Genomic DNA, 20,829 nt, shown 5'->3' with positions numbered 1-20,829 from the left:
AGTGGGCTTCCCATCCCTGCTTCTGTCTTTCCATTTTATGTGTACAGGTACACGACGGAGCAGCTGTCGGTGCCCCGAACTGCCAGGAAATGGCAGGCTCTACGTAGCCCAGCCAAGCTCTTCGTCTCATCTCCTATCCACTTGGACATGCCTGATGCTTTGCACTTGGGGTCTGACGGCCCTAAGAGACGTTCGGTCCCTTCAGCCCCCCCATGGCCCTTGGGGGACACTTGTCACCTTACGTGACCGGGTCCCCTTTTGCCGTGGCCTCACCTTCTGCCAAGCTGAAGTTAAGTTTGCAAAATCAGGTCTGCCATATGGCACAGGATCTGATCAGCCAGCCTGAAACGTGGCTTCACATGTTTACGGAGCAGATCTTCATAAAACGAATGAGTCCACTTACTGAAAGGATGATACCAATTTGCTCTTGTTTAAGGTTACAGTAAGGTGTTACATATTTGATGCACGCCATTAAATCAGCATCCATCAGCCACAAGTACAGCGCAAATCATCCGCTGCTTGCGTGCTGTGGGCTGGTAAAGCTCCTCCGTGGCTGCAGAGCCGTGGGTCATGTCCCAGCAAACGGAAATCAGCAGGGCCCTCCTTGTTCATCATGTCACGAAATGCCCGTCTGATGGATAAAAGCATATAGATATATACGTGTATATACACACAGACGTGACGGGAAATTTCCCTGGGTTACCGCACTGCCCAATGTTTTAAAATCTGCAGCAGCACCAAGAAGCTGCGAGGGGCAGAAAGGGCTGGGAAATGTATTGTTCAGAAGCAGTGAACAACTTGCCTTCTGATAATCTGCTTAAAGTTGTTTAACCTTATCTTAATTAGTAGCACATTTGGGGAGATTATACTGAATCCTTGCACCAGGAAGCCGTACTGGAATGGCGCTTTCCTGCTTTACAAGGCAGCCTGAGATCCTTACCACCTCAGAAATAAAGTCCTAAAGGGAGTCTAGGAAAGAAATGCTTGTGGCGGGTGTAACGGCATGGACGAGTTGACCACAAAGGGCCAAGGAGCAGGACGAAAGCCTGCACCGCGGCTGGAGCGCGACGGTGGCACAAGGAGGACGGATGTCACCGCCAGACGAGCACGGGCCTCCTTGCCGTCCTGTTCTCAAGCCCCTCGGGAGCTGGTTCAGCACTCAGTTATGCCTCCTCCTGTGACAGTTCAGAGCAAAACCCCTCCTAAGCCAAGTCGTACACAACCAAACTGTTCTGCTAATGCAAATCAGGCCTCAATAAACTCCCCAGAATTTCACCAGTGTAACCCCTGCTTATATAGCTCTGGCTCAGTTAAACGCTTGAGTGAACGCTTAGTTTTAAGTACTTGCTTAATCGATGCTGACTTACCTCTCTTCAAGTTCTTTGCTTAATAAGGGTCAAAGAGTTAGACAGAACATTCAGCAGGAGCCTTTAGCATTTGTATTTGCTTATGCTCCAAAAAAAATCAATTTCTGAACACTGAGAAGTGAGAAAGAAATGCAAGTTTTCCATCGGCCCTTTTGAGGCACTACCAGACCTATTGAGAACTACTGACGCCACAGATGCGGATTTCAGAGTACGTGAGAACATACATTTCCTTTGAAAGATCCGTTGCGGTCATGAAGAAAAATCTGATACAATATCCTCTTCCGATTTCTAGCTTTGCTCTGTAGGTTCCATTTTTAATGACTGCATACATCTCTGACAAAATACGTCTATGTGACTGTTACAGAAATAATGGGGAAATAGGCATTGACTGTCCAGCTACCAAACACCGTAATGAGAGCAGCTGAAAGCGGGAATGATTAATAAGCAGATACAAGAGATCATAGGGCTCATTTTTTAGATGGATTATCTGACACAATGTCAACTGTACTTATGAATATCTGATGTTAAAATACATTTTTGTGCCACGGTTCTCATCTCACGTACTGGGGTATAATGAAGGAATAATTCTCTTGGAACAAATGTCATTACTGGGATGAGATCAGATTCAATCCTTTAGGTTTCAGTCTAGCTCTGGTTGCTATCAGTGGAAAGACTCCTGCTGAACTTTAATGACCAATAAACAAATGCAAAAATCCAAGTGGCATAGATACAAATTATATACATTTATTTTTATTCATTTTAAATAACATTCTTCTGTATAAATTCTGACATATATTCAAATCATACACTTTTTTTTTTTTTTTTTAGAAATGCATTTGTAAGCATAGCATATGCTTAGGAGACGCCTTATTTGGATGTGTAGTAAGACTGATGGGTTTCAGTTGGGAGCAAGTACAACTTTCAAGGCCCACATTTTTCTTATTTTAATCCATCCCTCTGACACATGAAGAGCAGAGTCCTGTGGGAGCTCATTTTAAAACTTCACTTTAAAGAGAAACGTATTTTTAGGATTCAATCATACCCTTTATTTAAAGAAGACTGTGCAAACTTTCTGCCACATTTACATTGCATGTAACATTTGAGACAAAGATGCTGTACAGCAGTGGTTAACTGGCCCAGGACACCCGAAGGATGCTGAATACGTCCCCTCCTCTCTCGTAAATGGCTTCCAGCGTGCTAAGTTTGCTCAGCCTGGTCCAAGGGAATTATCATGCCAATGGATGACATCTCCCGACAGCTCCCCAGGGCTAGCGCTCCACGCAGTTATTTCTAGCTACAGTGGTTCATCAGATTCGAGATCGTATATCCGCATTAACCCAATCACGGTTTTGCACGTCCGTTGCACTCTGCGCTTACCAAATGCTCTCCTACGTTCTGAGCCATCCAGGCTGCCCCGTGCCTTTGACACACCATTGCTTTTTGCCCTTTAACCGCTCCGTTACATCCTCTCGCCTTTGACTGCGGAACTGAACTCACCCCATCCAGACCAGCGGGACCCACAGGGCCCTCACGCCCCCGAGGATCGTGCCTTGAGAGCTGGTTTCCCACCTTCACCCGGCCCTCACCTGCCTTGTCGTACCTTCTCTATGCTCCACAGCTACCGTACCATGCCATCGACCGCCTCTCCCCACAACACCCCCACCACTGCAGCCAGACAGCAGCATGCCCGGTTGGGTGACGCACGGTGGCCCTTCAGGAAAGCTACGTGTATCTGTATTGCCACATCAGCCCTACACGTCACCCAGATGCCTTCCCCTCGTCTTGCTACCTTGAGTTGGGCCTCAATGCAGCCCTGACCGTCCATTTCTGGTGTACCTGCCCACACCCCAACGTGGTGTAAGACACACCTCAACATCTGGGAAGCTTCACGACAAGCTGTAACACAGGGCAGGTCCTGGTGGCCTTTAGCACCCTGGCACAGGTGTTTTAGCTCTGCACCCCCTCGAAATACAATGCCAGCCTAAGGTGATCGGAGATGTAACTAGCTCAGCTTCTTCCTCACCTCCTGCGGTGCCCAGGGGACAGCTGCATGGCTGACGGAGAGAGCAAGGAAGATCTCACATCACCAGAGTCGAACACAAAGCTGTTCATTCTTTCTCTGCCGAGGCATCGACCTCCTTTTATAAGTGTTGTTCCTCTGTGCCAAAGGCCTGGCTGGCTGGAGATGGCGGGTGTTTTCCTGCTGAGTCACTGTGCCATCTGACAAGCACTGTCCCAGTGCCACATCCTTGCTGCGCTCCAGTCCCTCCTAAAGAGCATCCTGTGCTTTCCTCTGCCGTCCAGACCTGGGCAGCCAGGCCCCCCTGCCCAGCCAAGCTTCCCATCACATCTGCGGGGGCCATCCAGATCCCTTCATCCCGATGCGGGACCCACGGGCAACAGCACGGCTGTACCACCCTCCCTCGCAGACCGACCGCGAGGCATCCCGACCTCCTCCTCCGTTCAAACCCGAGGCTCAAACACAAAGCGTTTAGAATAATTTGGAGGTCAGAAGCAGCCCAGATGCAAACACCTCCTGTGCTGCGGCAGGCATGGGCTAGGAGGGCTCAGCGTCTGAACTCGCACTCCGGTTTGGCAGATGGTCATTATTTCTACGGTGAGAGAAAAATCAAAGCCTATTCCTGTTACAAAGTAGCCTACAGTCATACCAAAATTTGAGGAAGAGGTGTTTTGTGGCAAAGATGAAGAGATCTACTAAAATATTTTGGAAGCCTTAAAGTGAACAATCTGTCCTGTCCTTTGCCTGCTAGCATTAGTCCCAGAAGCTAGCACTTCCTAAATTACCTTTCCCCACCCTATGAAGTGACCAAGTGCAAGTGTATCGCTAAATCAGCACTGCTAAATAATTACAATTTTTAGGAAATTTTCTATTTTGTCACCACTCTGCTCTTTAAAAGTTTGATGAGTAACTCGAGGATTAGCAATATCCAGATTTTCTCCTCCGGTCCTCCCCCGTTTTATAACTAAAAGTAACATTGTTCTGAATGACATCAGCCAAATTCATTACATAAACCATGGGACCTCTCCCAGGCCCAACAGCAGGCAACGGGAGCTCTTCCATCAGCTCAGGCCTATGTGCAACGTCACATCCTACCCTCCCCGTTTCCCTTGGTCATCCTCAACTATTTTCCTTCTTACTTGCCGTGCCTCATCTTTAAATCAGGCAGCAAAAGGTTTTGAGGCAGAAATGGCATCTTTGTGCCTGTGTTTAGAGCACCTATTCCCTCCCTCCCCCAAAGTCTCCAATGATAAGAAAAGCCTCCATGCAGCACCAGAAAGCAAATAAATAATCACCACATTCTTCCTACCATTTCTCATCTTGAGAAATATTTACTTTTGCCTGGCTCTGAGGATGCCTCAGTCAGCTCCTGCTGACCTTTCGCAGGTACTTCATTTATCCTCAGCATCAATCGCTTGCAAAGCACCAACACGCACAGCAATGCAGCTTTAGTTCTGAGGTTGGTCATGAGTTAGGTGAAATACTTGTTTCACGCCCTGCTTAAATGTCACGGTATTGATTTTCACGGGTGGGACCTGGCGGCCCCCCAGCACGGGGCGGGCACGGTGCCTGCCCCGAGGCACGCACGCACGCTGCGGGTACCGAGCGAGGAGCTCCGTGGAGCGGCCTCCCTGTGCTGTGCTGCCCGTTAGTTGTTCTCCCTCTGCTAACAGTCCGCCAGCCTCCCACAAAAAATCAGGGGAATCTGTAAAACCTAAAGTCTCCTGTAGGTTTTTGACAGCTGATTCCCCATCACCACCTTGTGCTACATAAATTTCCTGAAAGCATCCATGCACTTTTAGCTTTTAAGCCTAGAAGCGCACATCAGCTCCTGGAAGCTCTTCGGCTGAAAGCCATTTCCACCCAAATCCAGGAGATTTTTGCTTTTGCCCTTCAAGAGGCCAGAAGGCTGCGCTCAGCCCTCCGGCAAGTCTCCCCCGTCGCCGTGTCAGCACGGGAGAGACGGCAATGAGATCCACTCACATGATGAGCAGCCGCTTCGGAAAAGCTCGGCCATCGAGATCGGGCTCTCAATGCATTCATGACAGCGTATTTGCATTTTGTATAAAGATTTAAAAGCAAGTAACAGAATGGTACATCCGATTTTTGGACGCCTACGAGGCCCTAGTCATGGCAACACTGGTATTCACTCTATCTTTAAAGGAATGGGAAAATTTGACAGATGCAAGTAGGGAGCACTCACATTTTCTCTAGAAAAGAAAGTTATTCAATGACACTAGAAGAAAAGCTTTAAGCAGTCGGTGTTTGCCAGAGTCCCAGCTCCAACAATATTGCCATCTAATTTACAGTATTTTAAACAATCCTCATTTTTTTCTTTTTAAACAACGCCACTAACCGCTGTACAATTAAAATCTAGATGATAAAATACGACTTGGGGAATGGGGGGGGCTGGGGAGGGGTTCATGGTTTTGTCATCGGGGTTTTTTTGGTTGGTTGTTTGGTTGTCTTTTTTACAAATAATTACAAATACAATTCCAAGAAGATATATTACATTTTATATACAGAACAGACCATTTCTATCAGGGTAGGGTATTAAGCCTAGCTTTTATTTTTACACGGCAACCCTGAGATGTCTTGTCGTCTTCCCTTGCACAGAAACTATACAAGTTCATTAACTCCTTCTAGAAAAAAAAAAAAAAGGATTGCTATGTTTTAATAGCATCATCATCATCACCCTGTATAAATACTCAGAAAGGGAAAAGCTTAGTCTCCTCCCTAACGCCAATATTTTCATGATTTTTTTTTTCCTGTTTCCCTGCTTAGTGGAAACTGATAATGGTGACTTTTTTCAAGTGTGCAACTCACTCCTCTACTTGCCTTTTGGTAGTACAGCGAACAATTATTTCCCTTTTTTTGTCCTCCTTTTCAAAGAAATTTATATCAGGAACTAATATGAAGCCTTTACAAAGGTCTGTTTCCTGAAAATCCACTGTTAATTCATGAGCTACTTTTCAAACTAAAGGATGCAGACGTGTTAGGCTGGCTGGAAATCAAGTAGCTTCTGATTAATCCTGGGGTACTGCTTTCCCCACCCCACCACCTCTTCATAGAAAACATTTTCAGATCAGCATAATCAAGTCTTTAACAACAGTGAGTTCTACGGATCTTTATGGAGAACAGGACACTGAAAGCATTTCACCATATTACCTGAAATTCGGATGTACTACACTTTTTTCTGTTCACCTGCAAGCTACAGCATGCCCAGCGTTAAGAGTATCTGAAGAGCAAATTCCTCTGCATGGAGCCTTGGCACGGATCCTGATACCCTTCAACAAGCCCTGTAACTTTTGTAAGCCAACTTTGGAATAGCTGGATCACTTCTTCTAAGCTTTATAATTATGCATGGGAGTCGTCAGCGTTAGCTGTCCGTTCGGCGCGACTTCGTTCCCATCGTCTTCCAACAGCCCCGAAACATCAGCGTTGGGTATGCTGTCGTGGTAGCTGCTAAAACTGATGTTGTCCTCTTTGAGTTCAATGGTCCAAAAAGGAGCGTTAAGTTTTCTGTTTTGATACTCGCGGTACATGTAGACAGCACCCACAAAGCCCATTAGTAGGACCACAACAATGATGATAACTGTCAAAATGATGATGTTAAACTGAGTCCATGAAACATCTGCAAAAGCAGAGGTACTATTGTCGGAGGAACTTATAGGAAATATAGTCTGTATAGTTGTTGGTGACAACGTACTGTTTATCACTGCCGTTGAAAATGATGGTGCCTTGCTGGCATTTGGAGCAGAAGTTGTAAACTCCCTTGTTTCTGGGCCAAGAGTGGCTTCTACAAAACAAATAAAAAATCATCAATAAAAATATGCTAAGCTGGAATCAAACACAAACATAAAAGATTCGACATTTATATCACAGTTATTATGGCAATTAAGTTCACACGGTTAAAGCTGGTATTTTTTCAAAATAGTTTACAAAAATGGTTAGCCAGGGTTGGATTTGGGGTTTTTTTTGTGGTTTTTTTGTTTTGTTTTGTTTTTTTTTTTTTAATAATGCTGTGTGCTAAGTGCTCACTGACTGCAGCATTCCTGTGAAAAATCCGGTGATGGATGGATAGGTGCAGTAGCCAAGACTCAGTGTTAGATATGCGAGCTCAGGAGGAAAGCAAGCCACCCAGGCCAGCTCAAGTTCAGCCCATGGAAACGGGCCTCTACCAAGCTCAGCGAGAGTCTGGACGTGGAGCCTAGCGAAGGCAGAGTTTCACTCGTTGTCTACATGGGCTGCACATCAGGCTGAGAGGACACAGCGACTCCAGGAGCTTAATCCGCTCACAGTGCACTAGGTGCAGGATTATGTTCACAATATTATTATTTCTGCCTTACCTGTACAAGATGATCAAAAATGAAAAAATGAACCATGAGTATTCCACTGTCACAGTGTTTAGCAACAGGTTTCAATATTTACCCTGCTTTATGTAAAAAGGCAAAATAATCCCAGTTCTGCTTTCGAATGAAGAAGGCATACAGAAATCTCAGGCGAACCCCCAGTCTGCATAACCAGAAGCAGAACGTAACCAAATCACAACAAAAAAAAAAAGACCGTGGATGTTCTTATGAAGCTTTCAAACACAGCAGAAGCCAGCCTGGATCCTGCTTTGGTTTCAGCTGCTGGCATATGTCCGCACACGAAGGATGAGAACATGGGAACTACCAGAGCGTGCCACAAGCTCCGTCTTCCTCTGCAGCCTGTTCCCAGGCACAGAATAGCCAAGAACCTGCCTTGCGGACACGGGCTAGCTCCCAACTCAGACCTGGGAATCAGCAACAAGTTAACACTGGAGATCTCCTAGGTGGGATGCAAATTCATTACGCCTTCTTCAAGCTATAGACCTCCAAAAGCACCATAAAAGCCTGAGTATTAAGCTCCAAAACCTAACTAATAAAGCATTTTCTTCACAGGAATAACCTGATCTATTTTAAATTCTCAAGTCCAGGCAACAGGAACCCTCCAGAAGCCGAAGCCTCAATCGACCAAAATGTTCTCTACACCTATTGCTCCACAGGACTCTCTGCACCCTCTTTCGCACGCTCTTCCATTTCTCTTTCTGCTATCAGAAATGCAACTTCATTTTAAACCCACTTACAGCTCAAGCAATTACAGCTGATGGTGCTGTGCTGTATTGATCCAGCTCTCCTGAAGAGAACGTCTACTAATTATGACTGAGGAGGAGAGTCGCTGCCGAAGGACTCATTTTGCACTAAGTTGCATCTCCAATGGCAACAGGAGCTGGAAATATTCAGCACGTCTCCTGCCGCGGGCCCTCGGGGGAGCTGCCGCAAGTTAACTTTGGGCTGTCACGTTCCCAGTTCAGGCAACGGAGAAAGAAACTCCTCTGGAGGGGGCATCACACACCTAATTTAGGCTCCTGCTCAGAGTCCCTCCCTGCAGCAGCTCCTCTATTCTTTGCAGGCCCTGCCTTAGGTTGATAAGGATACTCGGGATGCTGAATGCCAGAAGGCATTTCTCTGTGGGATAACAGGCAGAATTTAGCAGTAGGAAGCAACGTGACAGGAGCAAGAGGTTCCTGGATACAGCTCTGGGAGAAGGGCATAAGGAATTCAGTCATCCTTTCCAAATTCCTTCATCAACACTCAATTCTTGGCAAACCCTGCCAGTAGCTATAATTAGAAAAAAACCAGAACAGAGACAATGGCTGATTCACCAGCAAGGAAACAGGACTTTTCTGGGCTTTATTTGTGAGTCAGCATCAGCTAAGCGCTGGCAAGGGGACATGGGTGAAGACATTTCCTGGAGCTGATGGTAACGTCATGGTGAAACAGGGCCCTGCTCTGACCGTGGACTGTCGCTTTCGGGCCGTGACACAGCGCTGCCTGTTTCCGCTCACCAGGGCCGTGCCAGCCCTCCAGATGTCCTAAAGCAGCTCTTTGAGAGCGGCAGCTGTTCAGTCAATGGGCTGCTTTGGCAGCTTTGACACGAGCGTCACATCCAGCTGCTTGATTGAAATGCAGTCTCTGCAAAGCTTCTGCTACCTCCTGCAATGAAGGAGCACCAGCAGGAGCCAGGGCCGCGCCAGCAGCCCACGCGCCAGCTCGCAGGGAAGGCTGCGATGCGCGGCTGGGTGGCGCGGGGCCACGCTGCATCGCTCGGTCCTTGCCGCTGTGCCTCACCCTCACAGCAGGAACACAGCCACCCAGGGGTCGGAAACACTGACTCTGGGCATCCCACGTGTCCTTTGAATATTCTCTCCATCAGCCTTGAAAGCATCGAAGTCTTGGTCAGGTTTAAGACTCTGAACAGTCCCTGGGGCTACTAGAGGCTGGTACAAAACACGCTGCCTTTTTTCAACCGCGACCACTTAGAGTCTCAGACTCCAACAATTTCATCTGCAGATGGGGTGGATAATGATTTCCCCTAGAAGCCACTCAAAGCCAGGCCACTCAAATGCACTAGTGGTTTATGAAAATGTTAATCTAAAACTAGTTAATGCACAGTACCTCAGCATGTTGATTTTTAGGCAAATTGTGTGTAAGAAACTGGAAAGAATCTGTACGCCTTTTTAATTGCTTAATAAGAAAGGGAAAAAAACAGGTGTCAAGGAAACAGGAAAGCTAGAAGAGCATGTCCCAGTCCCTTTGAAAGGGGACAGTCTATCCCCACATCAGGAATTGCCTATGACAATGCCATTAAAATAAAATGAATGGCGAAAACTGCCAGTATACAAGCAAAGCCATACATATGGATTTTAATGGAGCAAGGTCATGCAGTTCTTTGTACAAAGACAGAGCTGTGCGGAGGGAGATAATGGATGACCCGATGCAAACCTGCCACTTCCAGCCCTGTAACGGTACAGTTACCGCTAATGAGCATTCAACTTTTTTGTATTGATCACCTCCCAGCACAGAGAAGGATTCTGTGATTACACCTCCAGAGAGCAGCATGGGAGTGAAAACCAACATTAGCGCCTAATAGAAGATCTGAATTAAATCTCTGTTGGTGACAAGGACAAATTTGGGCCCAGATGCTTTCCTGAACTCTGGGTTCTCTTATCTAACACATAACACCTGTAACGTTTCCACGCATGGAGCTGGAGATCCACCTTGTGGACCAACCTCCTGATAACCACTGAAGGAGCAATTTAAGAACCATTTTCTCTCATTTTACTCTGAGTCCTCCTGTTGTGCAGTAGCCTCTCTAAGTACCAGAGCTAGTTTGCGTCTGAGATGCTGCATACAGTGTCTCAGGTGTGGACTGAAGACTGATGAGAGACCTCCAGAGCAGGTACCAGTAAATTCTGGCACTAACTCGCTGTGCAAGTTCGGATCTCACCTCTCCGAGCTTTGCCTTCCCCATTTAGAAAGGAGAAAGAAAAAAAAAAATAAAAAAAAAAAAATCTGAACTTGGTCCAAGTAATTATCGTTTGCAGAGTATGAGGAGTGACAAAAGTTATTATAAATACCCTTTCTAGGGAACTAGACAGGGCTATTGAATAGTCTAGTCAACAAGGACAATTCACTGGGCACTAGGAGATGAAGTATATCAAGCAACAGAAATCTGAAAACCTACATTTAAATACACTGCAAATAGCTTTTGTTCTCCAGCTTGCTCACTAGAGGTGCCTGCCACAGGCTGGGAATCGGGGTGGTCACAGAGCTAACTCTCAACCACAGATTTCAAGGCCCGTAGGCACCCACGTGTTAGAAAGGTCTGGTTTTCTTCCCTGTACCACCGGCCAGATGAATCTAAACCAAATGTGAACAATTAACAGTATTCCCTCCCCGGCCTGCAGGCACCTTGTGTCCACCTGAGCCGCACAGCAAGCTTCGACACTGATTTGAGGAGTATGTTTTACCTTTCTTGGTGCAGTTGGTCCCCTCGGGGTCTCGGACGTAGCCGTCCTCACACTCCTCGCAATGAAACCCAGCAGTGTGGTACAGGCAGCCGATGCACTCCCCGCTATCCGGCTTGCACACGCTGGGTGACCGCGCTGGGTCCACGTTCCCGTTGCATTTACATCTTACGCAGATGCTGTCGGAGTTGTAGTAGCCATTGTCGCACTGGTTGCAGTTCGGGCCAGTGTACCCAGTTTTGCATTTGTCACACCTTGGGGCAGTTTCACCAGGCTCTAAAGAATACAGAGAGGAAACGCGGTGTGTGCCACAGCCCCTTGCAGAGAAGCACCCACTGTGGAATTGTTCTGTGGGACCTGACCACAAGTCACTATGACAAAAATCAGCAGCCACTGAGTATTAACCAATCTCAAACATTAAGCGGAAAATATAACTTTTGAACTGCAGCAGTTTCTCTGTTCCTAGGGGGGGAAAAAAGCTTTGGGGGTTTCTGATGCCTTGTACCAGCCTCATAGAGCATGCTCGGCATGTTTGCTAAGCACACAAGTTATTACTCCTGACCATTTCCATCTCAAACAGACAATTTCAGAAAACAGCTGGAACTATATCAGGGATGTTAGCAATCTGCAGGAACTTTTTGGCCTATATGAAGCCAGAGGAGGCTTGATTGCAAAACTGATTAAGGAAATATCGAAAGTCTTACATATGTTTATTACAGCTATGACTTCTCTTGGTTATATCAAAATAGAGCAGGAAGATTGCGGAATCTCTGTTTGGAGTCCCATGGCGATGTTCAGAAGAGGGCTGAGAGACAAGGATGGCTACGTGACACTGCTGGCCGCCTCCTGTACCTCGCCTGGCTGCCACAAGCCCAGCAGTTTCTCTCTGCAGAATTTTGCAGGTTCTTCAGAGCAGGCTGCAGCCTGTAGCAAAGCATTTCTGATGCCTTCCGCTGCGCAGCTGCTCTCACAAGAGCAAGCACCAGGGACGCATCCTGGCAGGCGCTGCTTCCAGCAAGGTGCCCCGGTTCCCACGAACGGGAGATTCACAGGCTATAAACTGCCTCGCTAGGCTGATGCACACTGAGTGGCAATTTAATTGAAACATATTGAGAAGAGCTACATGCATTATCTGAGAAATCAGACCAAAACGAAAGCCTTACGTATTCGGCAGGTGCCGGTCGATGCCACGGTGGAGCAGGGGCAGCGATGGCAGGTGTGGGCAGGATGGGTGCTTCTGTAGAAGCCCTCCTTGCAGAGCTCGCAGTGATTTCCCTCGGTGTTTTCCTGGCAGTGCAGGCAGATGCCTGGGGAAGGGACAGGAGCACAAGCAACCGTTTGGCAGCAGGAACTGGAACAGAACATTTGGAGCAAGAATCTGCATGGAGCGCTCTCAATTATCAGAGCTCACAGGTGATTTTGGATGCCCTCCGGCCAAAACATGATCCTGGCCTCTCATGACCTTCTGATGGTCGTCCCCCCTCCACACCACACACACATAATGTGAAAAAGCAGGCAGCTCCAGCAGAGAGGCCCACCGTTCATCGCTCTAAAAGGTCAGTGCAGGTCATAGAATCATAGAATCGTCAAGGTTGGAAAAGACCCTTAAGATCATCGAGTCCCACCGTTAACCTGTCACTGCCAAGTCCCATCTATACCATGTCCTCGAGCACCACATCTATCCGTTCTTTAAATACCTCCAGGGATGGGGACTCAACCCCTTCCCTGGGCAACCTGTGCCAATGCTTGACCACCCTCTCGGTGAAGAAGTTTTTCCTAATATCCAACCTAAACCTCCCCTGGCGCAGCTTGAGGCCGTTTCCTCTCATCCTATCACTCGTTACTAGGAAGAAGAGACCGACCCCCACCTCGCTACAGCCTCCTTTCAGGCAGTTGTAGAGAGCCATAAGGTCTCCCCTCAGCCTCCTCCAGGCTAAACAACCCCAGCTCCCCCAGCCGCTCCTCCCCAGCCTTGTGCTCCAGACCCTTCACCAGCTTCGTTGCCCTCCTCTGGCCACGCTCCAGCCCCGCCGTGGCCTTCTTGGAGTGAGGGGCCCAACACTGAGCACAGCACTCGAGGTGCGGCCTCACCAGTGCCCAGCACAGGGGCACCGTCACCTCCCTGCTCCTGCTGGCCACGCTATTCCTGATACAGGCCAGGATGCCATTGGCCCTCTTGGCCACCTGGGCACACTGCTGGCTCATGTTCAGGCGGCTGTCGACACATGCTAGCAATATTAAACAGTCCTCAAGGAACGAGGCTTCGGTTTGCATCTGTGCCAGCGAGCCAGGACCTTGATGCTTCAAATCCCTCGCTCTCGTGAGGGGCCCCTCCAGTTTACACCTTTGCCCTCTGTTGTGTGGGACCTATTCCTACACCGCAGAGCCGGTGGTCAGCGGTGCCACCGTCCTGCTCGGGGGGCAGATGGCTCCGTCCCACCAGTGCGGCTCTAGCTCCTCCATCCCCGTCACGGGAGGAACGATTGCTACAGGGACAAGGCAGCAGCAATTCCTGACCTTCCCGGAGAAACAGAGGGGAACTGGGGGTTCACGTGAGCCACCTCCCCTGCCTGGGGTAGCTCCTGAACCAGAAAATCGATGTGCCGCGTCTTAGCAGAGGCTGCGTCCTAACGGCTCTCTAAATCGCATTTTGATACTATTGTGACCAGAGAAAGAAAAATCTCCATAGTTATAAAAACACAGCCTCTATCAAAAGCCCATCCATCAACAGGAACATCCTGTAATTCAGCAGGCTCCTCGTCGAGGTGGCAGTGACCTGAGGGAAGCTTATTTCATTAAATCCCATGTACGAGACTCTGAAAAGACAGCAGCCACCTTCTCACAAACCAGGGCGGCACAGAGCAGTTTATTCCCTGCGTGTATAAGCACCGACAGGAGATTCACTGAGCTAATCTAGCAGTGCTGCGGGGGTATGGCAAAGACTCATATCAACATTAACCACAGAAAAAAAAATCCTGAATTAGGTTAATGCTGACTGTTAAGAAAACCACAGCAGATTTTCTTATTCATATTGAAACGGTCTGGCTCCCTTGCAAGCCCAACACGCTGCACGGCTCCTCCTCTTCTCTTTCCACAGCGATGACTCTGCAGCCGAGCATCCCTGAGCAAGCCCGGCGCGTCCTCGCAGCCGACCCTCGCGCCCAGGGCGGGAGGCAAACCCTGGCAGCTGCCGCTTTTGGGAAGCGGCTGATTCACCCGCACCGCGCGGCGCGGCTGGCAGCACCCCAATGACTAAGGACACTTGCTCGGCGTCGGCTCCCACACACTGTTTGCTGTTCACCCAACAGCTTGTCAGACACGAGCCGGTGGTTTTTGTGGGAGAGATGTCAGGATTAGAGAGGAAAATTATCTGCTGGTCTCGGTTTCTCCAGTTGCAAACCTCGATCAGCTGCTTCAGCGGGATGCCTGGGACAGACTGGCTCGTGGAAGGTCAATTTGCCCGATCAGCACTAAGGGTGCCTTGAACCGTACTCTGCAGGCATTAACGGTGGTATAAATCTGGAATCACACCTGCGTTTTCTGTACAGTCTTGGTCATTTCAGGACCAAGGTCTTTCCCATCGGCGGAAACTACTCGCATTTATCTACACCAACCCTGCAAAATGACTGCGTTTTCAATGAGTCAGCAAGTTGCTCAGCCATGCAAAGCACGCATGGGCTTGCAATTAGGTATCGCTATGGAAAGCCTTAATAATTAATAACACTTCCCATCCTGATAATGCCCTCAGGAAGGATCAGACCTCACAGTACCCCAACGGGGAAGAAGCAACCAAACTCATTGCACAGACACAACACGGGGCACGAGGGTCGTGCGGAAGGAAGCGCTGTCGCCTGGGGAGCTCCGGCCGCCCCATCTCCAGCCCAGTAATTTTAAATATTCCTCCTGGCCAGAGCAACGCCGGCTGCAGAGCCGGCAGAGGGAGCCCGAAGTACGGCATTAATGCAGAAGAAACCTTGAAAATTTGACAAAGACAACACACAGTTGATGTAAAGCTGGGGAGGTCACACAAAGTGCAGTCTCTAGAGCAGGCTGAGTACACTGCCTTACTTATTAGATGTCAGATCTAATTTTTAATTGACTGTTCTCTGTTCTGGTTTTGTTGGGTTCCCCCCCAATCCCAGCAGCAAATAAAGCAGATGGAGGAAAATTTTTAAGATATTTTTGTCAAATCCACAATAGGTCATTAACCAAGAAGAGGGTTTTTCTTTGCAATGCTGAGGTCAGCGCTGGCCAGCCCCAGCAGAAGCGCTGCCTGAACAGCCCCATCCCAGAGGCAAGGTCCGTGCTGGGTTTTGTTTAGGTTTTTCTTTTTTTTTTTTAAATCAAGAGCAGGGGGAACATTGAGGGAGAAAAAGGAAGAGCAGATTATCCTACTCCTTCACAAAACCCACACACCCAGCTCCAAATCAGTAACACAGCTGATGTGCGCACAGCTTTAGGTACAATCTTATATCCTTCAGTACTGGTAGGACATAAGGACATGAAGTTCAGTACAGGAATGAATGCAGTAATTCATCCTCAAGGAGTGCGGATCTGGTGCCTGCCGCTACCCCTGACACCCACAGAAACGCCCTCTGTGCCGAGCAGGATCAGGGCATTGGCTGGGCACAGTCAGCACTGCGCCCGCCCGTTCCTCTGCTGCAAACACAGGGGCCACAAGGGAACAGATACCGGTGCAGAAATTGCCCAGAAACACCATATTTGATGAGCTCTGCCTCTCTGCCAGCTACGCAAAAAAACCCTGCAACGTTTTTTAAATTATCACTCCCTTCTAAGCTCCCGGACAAACATTACAGAACTGCATCTTCAGCCTGGAAGTTTTGAGGAGAATCTGGATTTTGAAGTATGAGTTTTGTTGCTACAGTGGGGACTGCGCAGGCAGTCACATAGCATTGCTCCTCCGGGACCTCGCCTTTCAGCGGAGATGCGAAGGCAATTAGGTCCCCCCTGCCCTCCCATAAGCTATTCAAGCACAGGTGCTTCAACATTTGCACTCCATCGACATCCGTGTGAGTGGGAGACAGTCAAAGACATGATCAAGGAAAATGAAAAAGGCGAATTTATAAAAAGTGGGCAATATTAATTAGGCGCTGCCAGTTTTTTCCAGCACTAATCATGTTATCTGTGGCAGTAACAGTCACCTTACGTCAGCGCCAGTACAGTATATGTTTCCAGGTAAACAGCAGTTAAACAAAAGCTCCTTAAAAGCCCGTGTTGTGTATTTGTGTAAGTGCAGAGAACAATAGAGCAGTGATTTCCAATAGTGACTGCAGAATAAAGGCTCTGCACTGCACCCTGGGGTAAATAACGCAGCCTTTATTGACTTCCTTGAGAAGAGGACTCGCTCCAACCTTGCCACGCATTTTAATTTCAGTGTTAAGGTAAAGACTCTGGGTAGTCAAGACAGAAAGATGCAGATAAAGAGGATGAGAGTGGAGGTCTGCTGAATGAAACCGGCAAAAACCAGAGGCAGAGAAGACGGGTAAAGCCTGCACCCACCACGGTCACAAGAAGAAAGTTACCTGTTAAGTTGTGGCAGGTTTTGGAGTGGTTGTTGCACTGGCATGGCTCGCAGGTGGTTGCATTAAACCTGTAGTATCCGTCACTGCACCGGTCACACTTCAGGTCCGTGACACCAACTTTACACTGGCATTTCCCAGAGCTGCACAGAGAAAAACCAACAGTGAAACAGGGGTGTGCTGGGAGGCATCCAAAGTACAAACCCGTGGCCAGTGTTTTGGACTCCCTTTCCACAGTGGGGAACTCTGCGCAGAAATGCCTGCTGGAAGTGGGACATAAAACCCATGGGCAACAATTTCCGAAGAGCGATAGGGAGTTGAAGAAAGGCTGAGTGTTTGCAAAACCAGTTGCCCTGACTGCATTTCCAGCTGGGCACCAGAAATCATCGCTCGCTCTGGAAAGCCTTGGCCCAAGGCCATCCCCATGTATCAGCCCCCAGCAGATGCTCCAACAGCCCCTCTCCGGTCCCAGCTTCATCAAGCACCTGCCCTGGCCCTGGCAGGACACTGGGACACCCGTGCTCCCTGCGCCTGAACGATAAAAGAGCACCCGCGTAGATGATAACCTCCCCTCCGCATCGGTGCTGAGCGGCACCTCCCGGATTTTCGGGCGAACGGACAATTCCCTGCCCACCCCCCGCTTTCCCAGCTCTCCCCCAGGGGCCAGGGCAGCAGCTCAGGTGTCGCACTCGGGTTTCCTCCCCGGCAGCCGGCCACCTGCGCTCCCGCCGCTCCTCCTCCATGATCCTGTTTATCCCTTCCACGCAACATCCCCACGGCCACCCGGGCAAAGCCCCTCTCCCCAGTCGACTTCTACCCAGCAGGAGCCAGGGAAAGACAGAGAGGGTTTTCCCTTCCCCTGCGGTTTCCACTATAGCTAACCCCAGGCCGGAGCCTGTTCGCTTGGGCACGGAGGCTGACTGCACGGAGGGTGGAGCTCTGCACAGTTAAAGTAGCGGATATTGGTGTTAGTTGGCATGAACAAATACCAGGAGGCTATAAAAAGCAGGGGTTACCCTCATTCCTTTGGCTTTCCATGCCAGTCTCTCCACACAGAGGCTTCAAACTTACTGCTTTCATAAGCAGCTTTATATACTAGCAGCATTCAGGCTCAACTCTCAGAGAAATCACAGGAATGGATAAAATGCTCTTTCCCATCCACCTCCCAGCACGGCGACTGCCGGCTACGGCTCATCCCACCTGCGCACCCGGGAACCGCGAACGCCCAAGCCGAGGGGGAGAGCGTGCAGAAGTGCCTCTCCCCATCTCCCATAGCCCTGGGGCGACCTGCGGGAAACCTCACCCCCTGCGTGCTGCGCAGGGAAGCCAGGACAGCAACCCAAATAAACGTGATTTGCTCTCTGCCAGGAGATGGATTTATTTGCAGCTGCAGCGGACGAGGCGGGTACCATCCACGGAGCACCCCCGCACACCGCTGGGTGCACCCTCCTCTTAGCTCTCCCCCTGTACAACCTCCACCCTATTCACACACCTTTTTAATTCAGTATTTCGGGGTTCGGTGTGCCGGCACAAAGATGATCTATTGTTCTCCCTCGCTCCTCCCGAGGAAGAGCGAGCAATGCACAATTTGCTTCTAAAAGCCGCTAGAAAAATCCGCTGATTAAAACTAATAGAGGCTGAGGCTCCAAATGGCTTGATGCACTGTTGATGTGTTGTTTTTAATTAAAATGCAGTAGATTGCAATGCTTTGGGGAAGACATTGCTTCTGTTAGAAATTAACATAATTTAGTATTTCTGTTGTTCGTTTGCTTGCCAAAGGAAGAGGAAATACTCAAAGGCACACCAAAATACAGAACTCAGCCCAAGTGGCTACACAATTAAATAGTTCCAGAATATGAAACTTGAGGCATATTCAGTGGACTGATTACAAGAAGGAAAAAGAAATACGATGTTTCCTTGCTCTCCAGACCATTATCTGGAATTGCAGCAGGCAGATGCAGAATTCAAAGGGATGCTGTTAAGCAGCTCGGTATGTTTGACTTTTAAAGAGCTTTTCACAAGACCTACCATTAATCCAAATGTTGTCACCGTGTTTAAAATAAGAGCAAACAAAAAGCAGTTTGTTTTTATTTGCTTCTGACCACTACCAGACAGCTATTCCTGTAAGCGGGCAGAGGACGGGCAGAGCCAAGCAAGGAAAAACAACTAATTCAGGGGGATCCGATATTTAGCCTGAAAACTCATCTTCTGGGGATGTGCCCTACGAATACGACTTTACAGGACCAAGCACTAGAGGTGTATCATCTTCACCCTCCCAGGCTTCCTCCTGGAGACCAGGGTGCTCCGGTTTACTCTCTCCTGTCCCTTGATCAAGCCTTTATCTTAATGACACCCTCCTCTTCCTCCCGGCTGGCACCCTTCCATCCAGACACCCACTTCATTTCTTTCAAGGAGGTTTATTTCCCCAATGACTCTGCTAGAGCTCAATGCAGCATTTTGGCGCAGCGTCCCTTGGTTTTACTCGTTAGCTTAAAAATAACAGGAAAGAAACCTATTTTTAAAAAAAAAAAAAAAAAAAAAGACAGTTTTGGAAAGTTTGGTTTTAATGCCTCTCAAGCAGACCTTTTCTCAACATGTTACACATGGCACAGAGCCAAGTTCTGCATGTGCAAGAATTAAATCACTCAGCAAATATAAAGCTTTGCCTGTGGTCATTGCTTCCATAGAATAAAGCCCCCTTACAACACTCCTTTTCATAGCTCCAGTCCAGTGAAGACTGTCAGACACTTTTTAAAGCAAAGGTCAATGATATAAATGCATTGAAACCACAAAAAAAAAAAAAAAAAGAAGTCCTGTTAACAGACCGATTGTGCCCATAAAAATCCAGAAACTTGAAAGAAAAGACCCACAGTTTAATACTTGCACAGTGAGAACTGAACTGGATTTTGAGTATCAGCCAGGAATTTCTTTTTTGGGGGAAGTGGGGGGAAGGAGGGGGAAGGGAGGAGGGAAACATTTTGATGCAGCAACATCAATTGCTCAACTCCATTTCAGATGATTATTAACTCCACTAAAGCCAGCCAATTTTTAGCTCTCACAAAAGAATTGATGGAAGGATGTGTTGGGACAAAAACAGACTTCCAGTAACAAAAGCCTCCTGCCAGCCTCGGTTTCTATTAGATTTTACAAATATACTTACTTTAAAGACTGTGTAGGTAGTGTATATCACCATCACATCATCCATCAACTTTATATACATTTCCTAACGCTTAAAAACATCAACAGCACGAGAGATGGTGGCAGAAGGAGCAGGCAGCGATTACCTGGCCGGCGGGGACAGGGGCAGACCACGTGCAAGGCTCGGATCCGACGGCAAGTGATGCGACCCTCCGGGGCCGCGGGCTGCACGCCAGGCTGGGAACCCCCCGAGGAGGAGCTCCTGCGCCTAACTGCCCTCAGCCCTCGGGCTGCACGCTGTGCCGCAGGAGCTGCTGCCTCCGTGCCTGCAGGCCAACAGCCTGGGGCTGGACGGCGCTCGCGGCGGCAGGAGGCGGCCGCCCAGGGTGGCAGCATGCCAGCAGGCACCGCGGAGGGGGCTGTAAATAAAAGCAAAATATTGGGCAAGGGGGAAGAGCCTACACCCCAAAATACGTCTGCAAAAGCCAGTCTGATTCACTTCCACCCCCCACAGCCCCCTTCCACTCCACCCAAGGGGAAAGAGCCATGGGGTGCACGAAATCCCCTCACCCACCAAGTGATTCGGGCCACTAGTGGCAACACCACCTTCCCCGTGGTGGGATTTTACACAGGACTGCAGCTTTACAGCTACAGAAGTTACGGGGATACAACAGAAAAACCCCCTCCGTGCGTTGCTCTGGGTGCTGGTAAACAGCAGGAGTGCAGATTATTTTGACCCCGCTTGGAAGTGTCCTAGGAGCAGAGGGCAAAGAACAGGGAAATCCAAAATCCCATCTCATGCCTGGCCTGAAGCTGCAGGGCATCATGCAGATAATTTTCTGCCAGGTCTGGTGGCCGGGGAAGGACACGCCGCTGGGACAGGCTCTGCCTGGGAGCTCGGGCAATGCCCTAACCCTGCACCGCTCGGCA

The 20,829-nt window shown here is 48.8% G+C and overlaps 1 protein-coding gene across 1 annotated transcript in view; it reads right to left on the bottom strand.

Moving 5' to 3' along the window:
• Positions 1-6,731: 6,731 nt before the first annotated feature.
• The window catches only part of MEGF9 (multiple EGF like domains 9), a gene marked incomplete at both ends in the record, with an annotated part of 52,268 nt that continues 38,170 nt past the window's right edge, over positions 6,732-20,829 (bottom strand). Inside the window, 4 exons of the mRNA XM_082327359.1 lie at positions 6,732-7,186; positions 11,225-11,497; positions 12,385-12,528; positions 16,765-16,904. Coding sequence (XP_082183485.1) covers positions 6,732-7,186; positions 11,225-11,497; positions 12,385-12,528; positions 16,765-16,904 — 1,012 coding nt within the window. The remainder of the gene's footprint in view (positions 7,187-11,224; positions 11,498-12,384; positions 12,529-16,764; positions 16,905-20,829) is intronic.

This window comes from Platalea leucorodia (assembly GCF_965183815.1).
Source record: "Platalea leucorodia genome assembly, chromosome: 15".
NCBI classification, from domain to species: Eukaryota; Metazoa; Chordata; class Aves; order Pelecaniformes; family Threskiornithidae; genus Platalea; species Platalea leucorodia.
The sequence above is the reverse complement of the archived record's forward strand: the minus strand, read 5'-3'. Positions and strand labels throughout refer to the sequence as shown.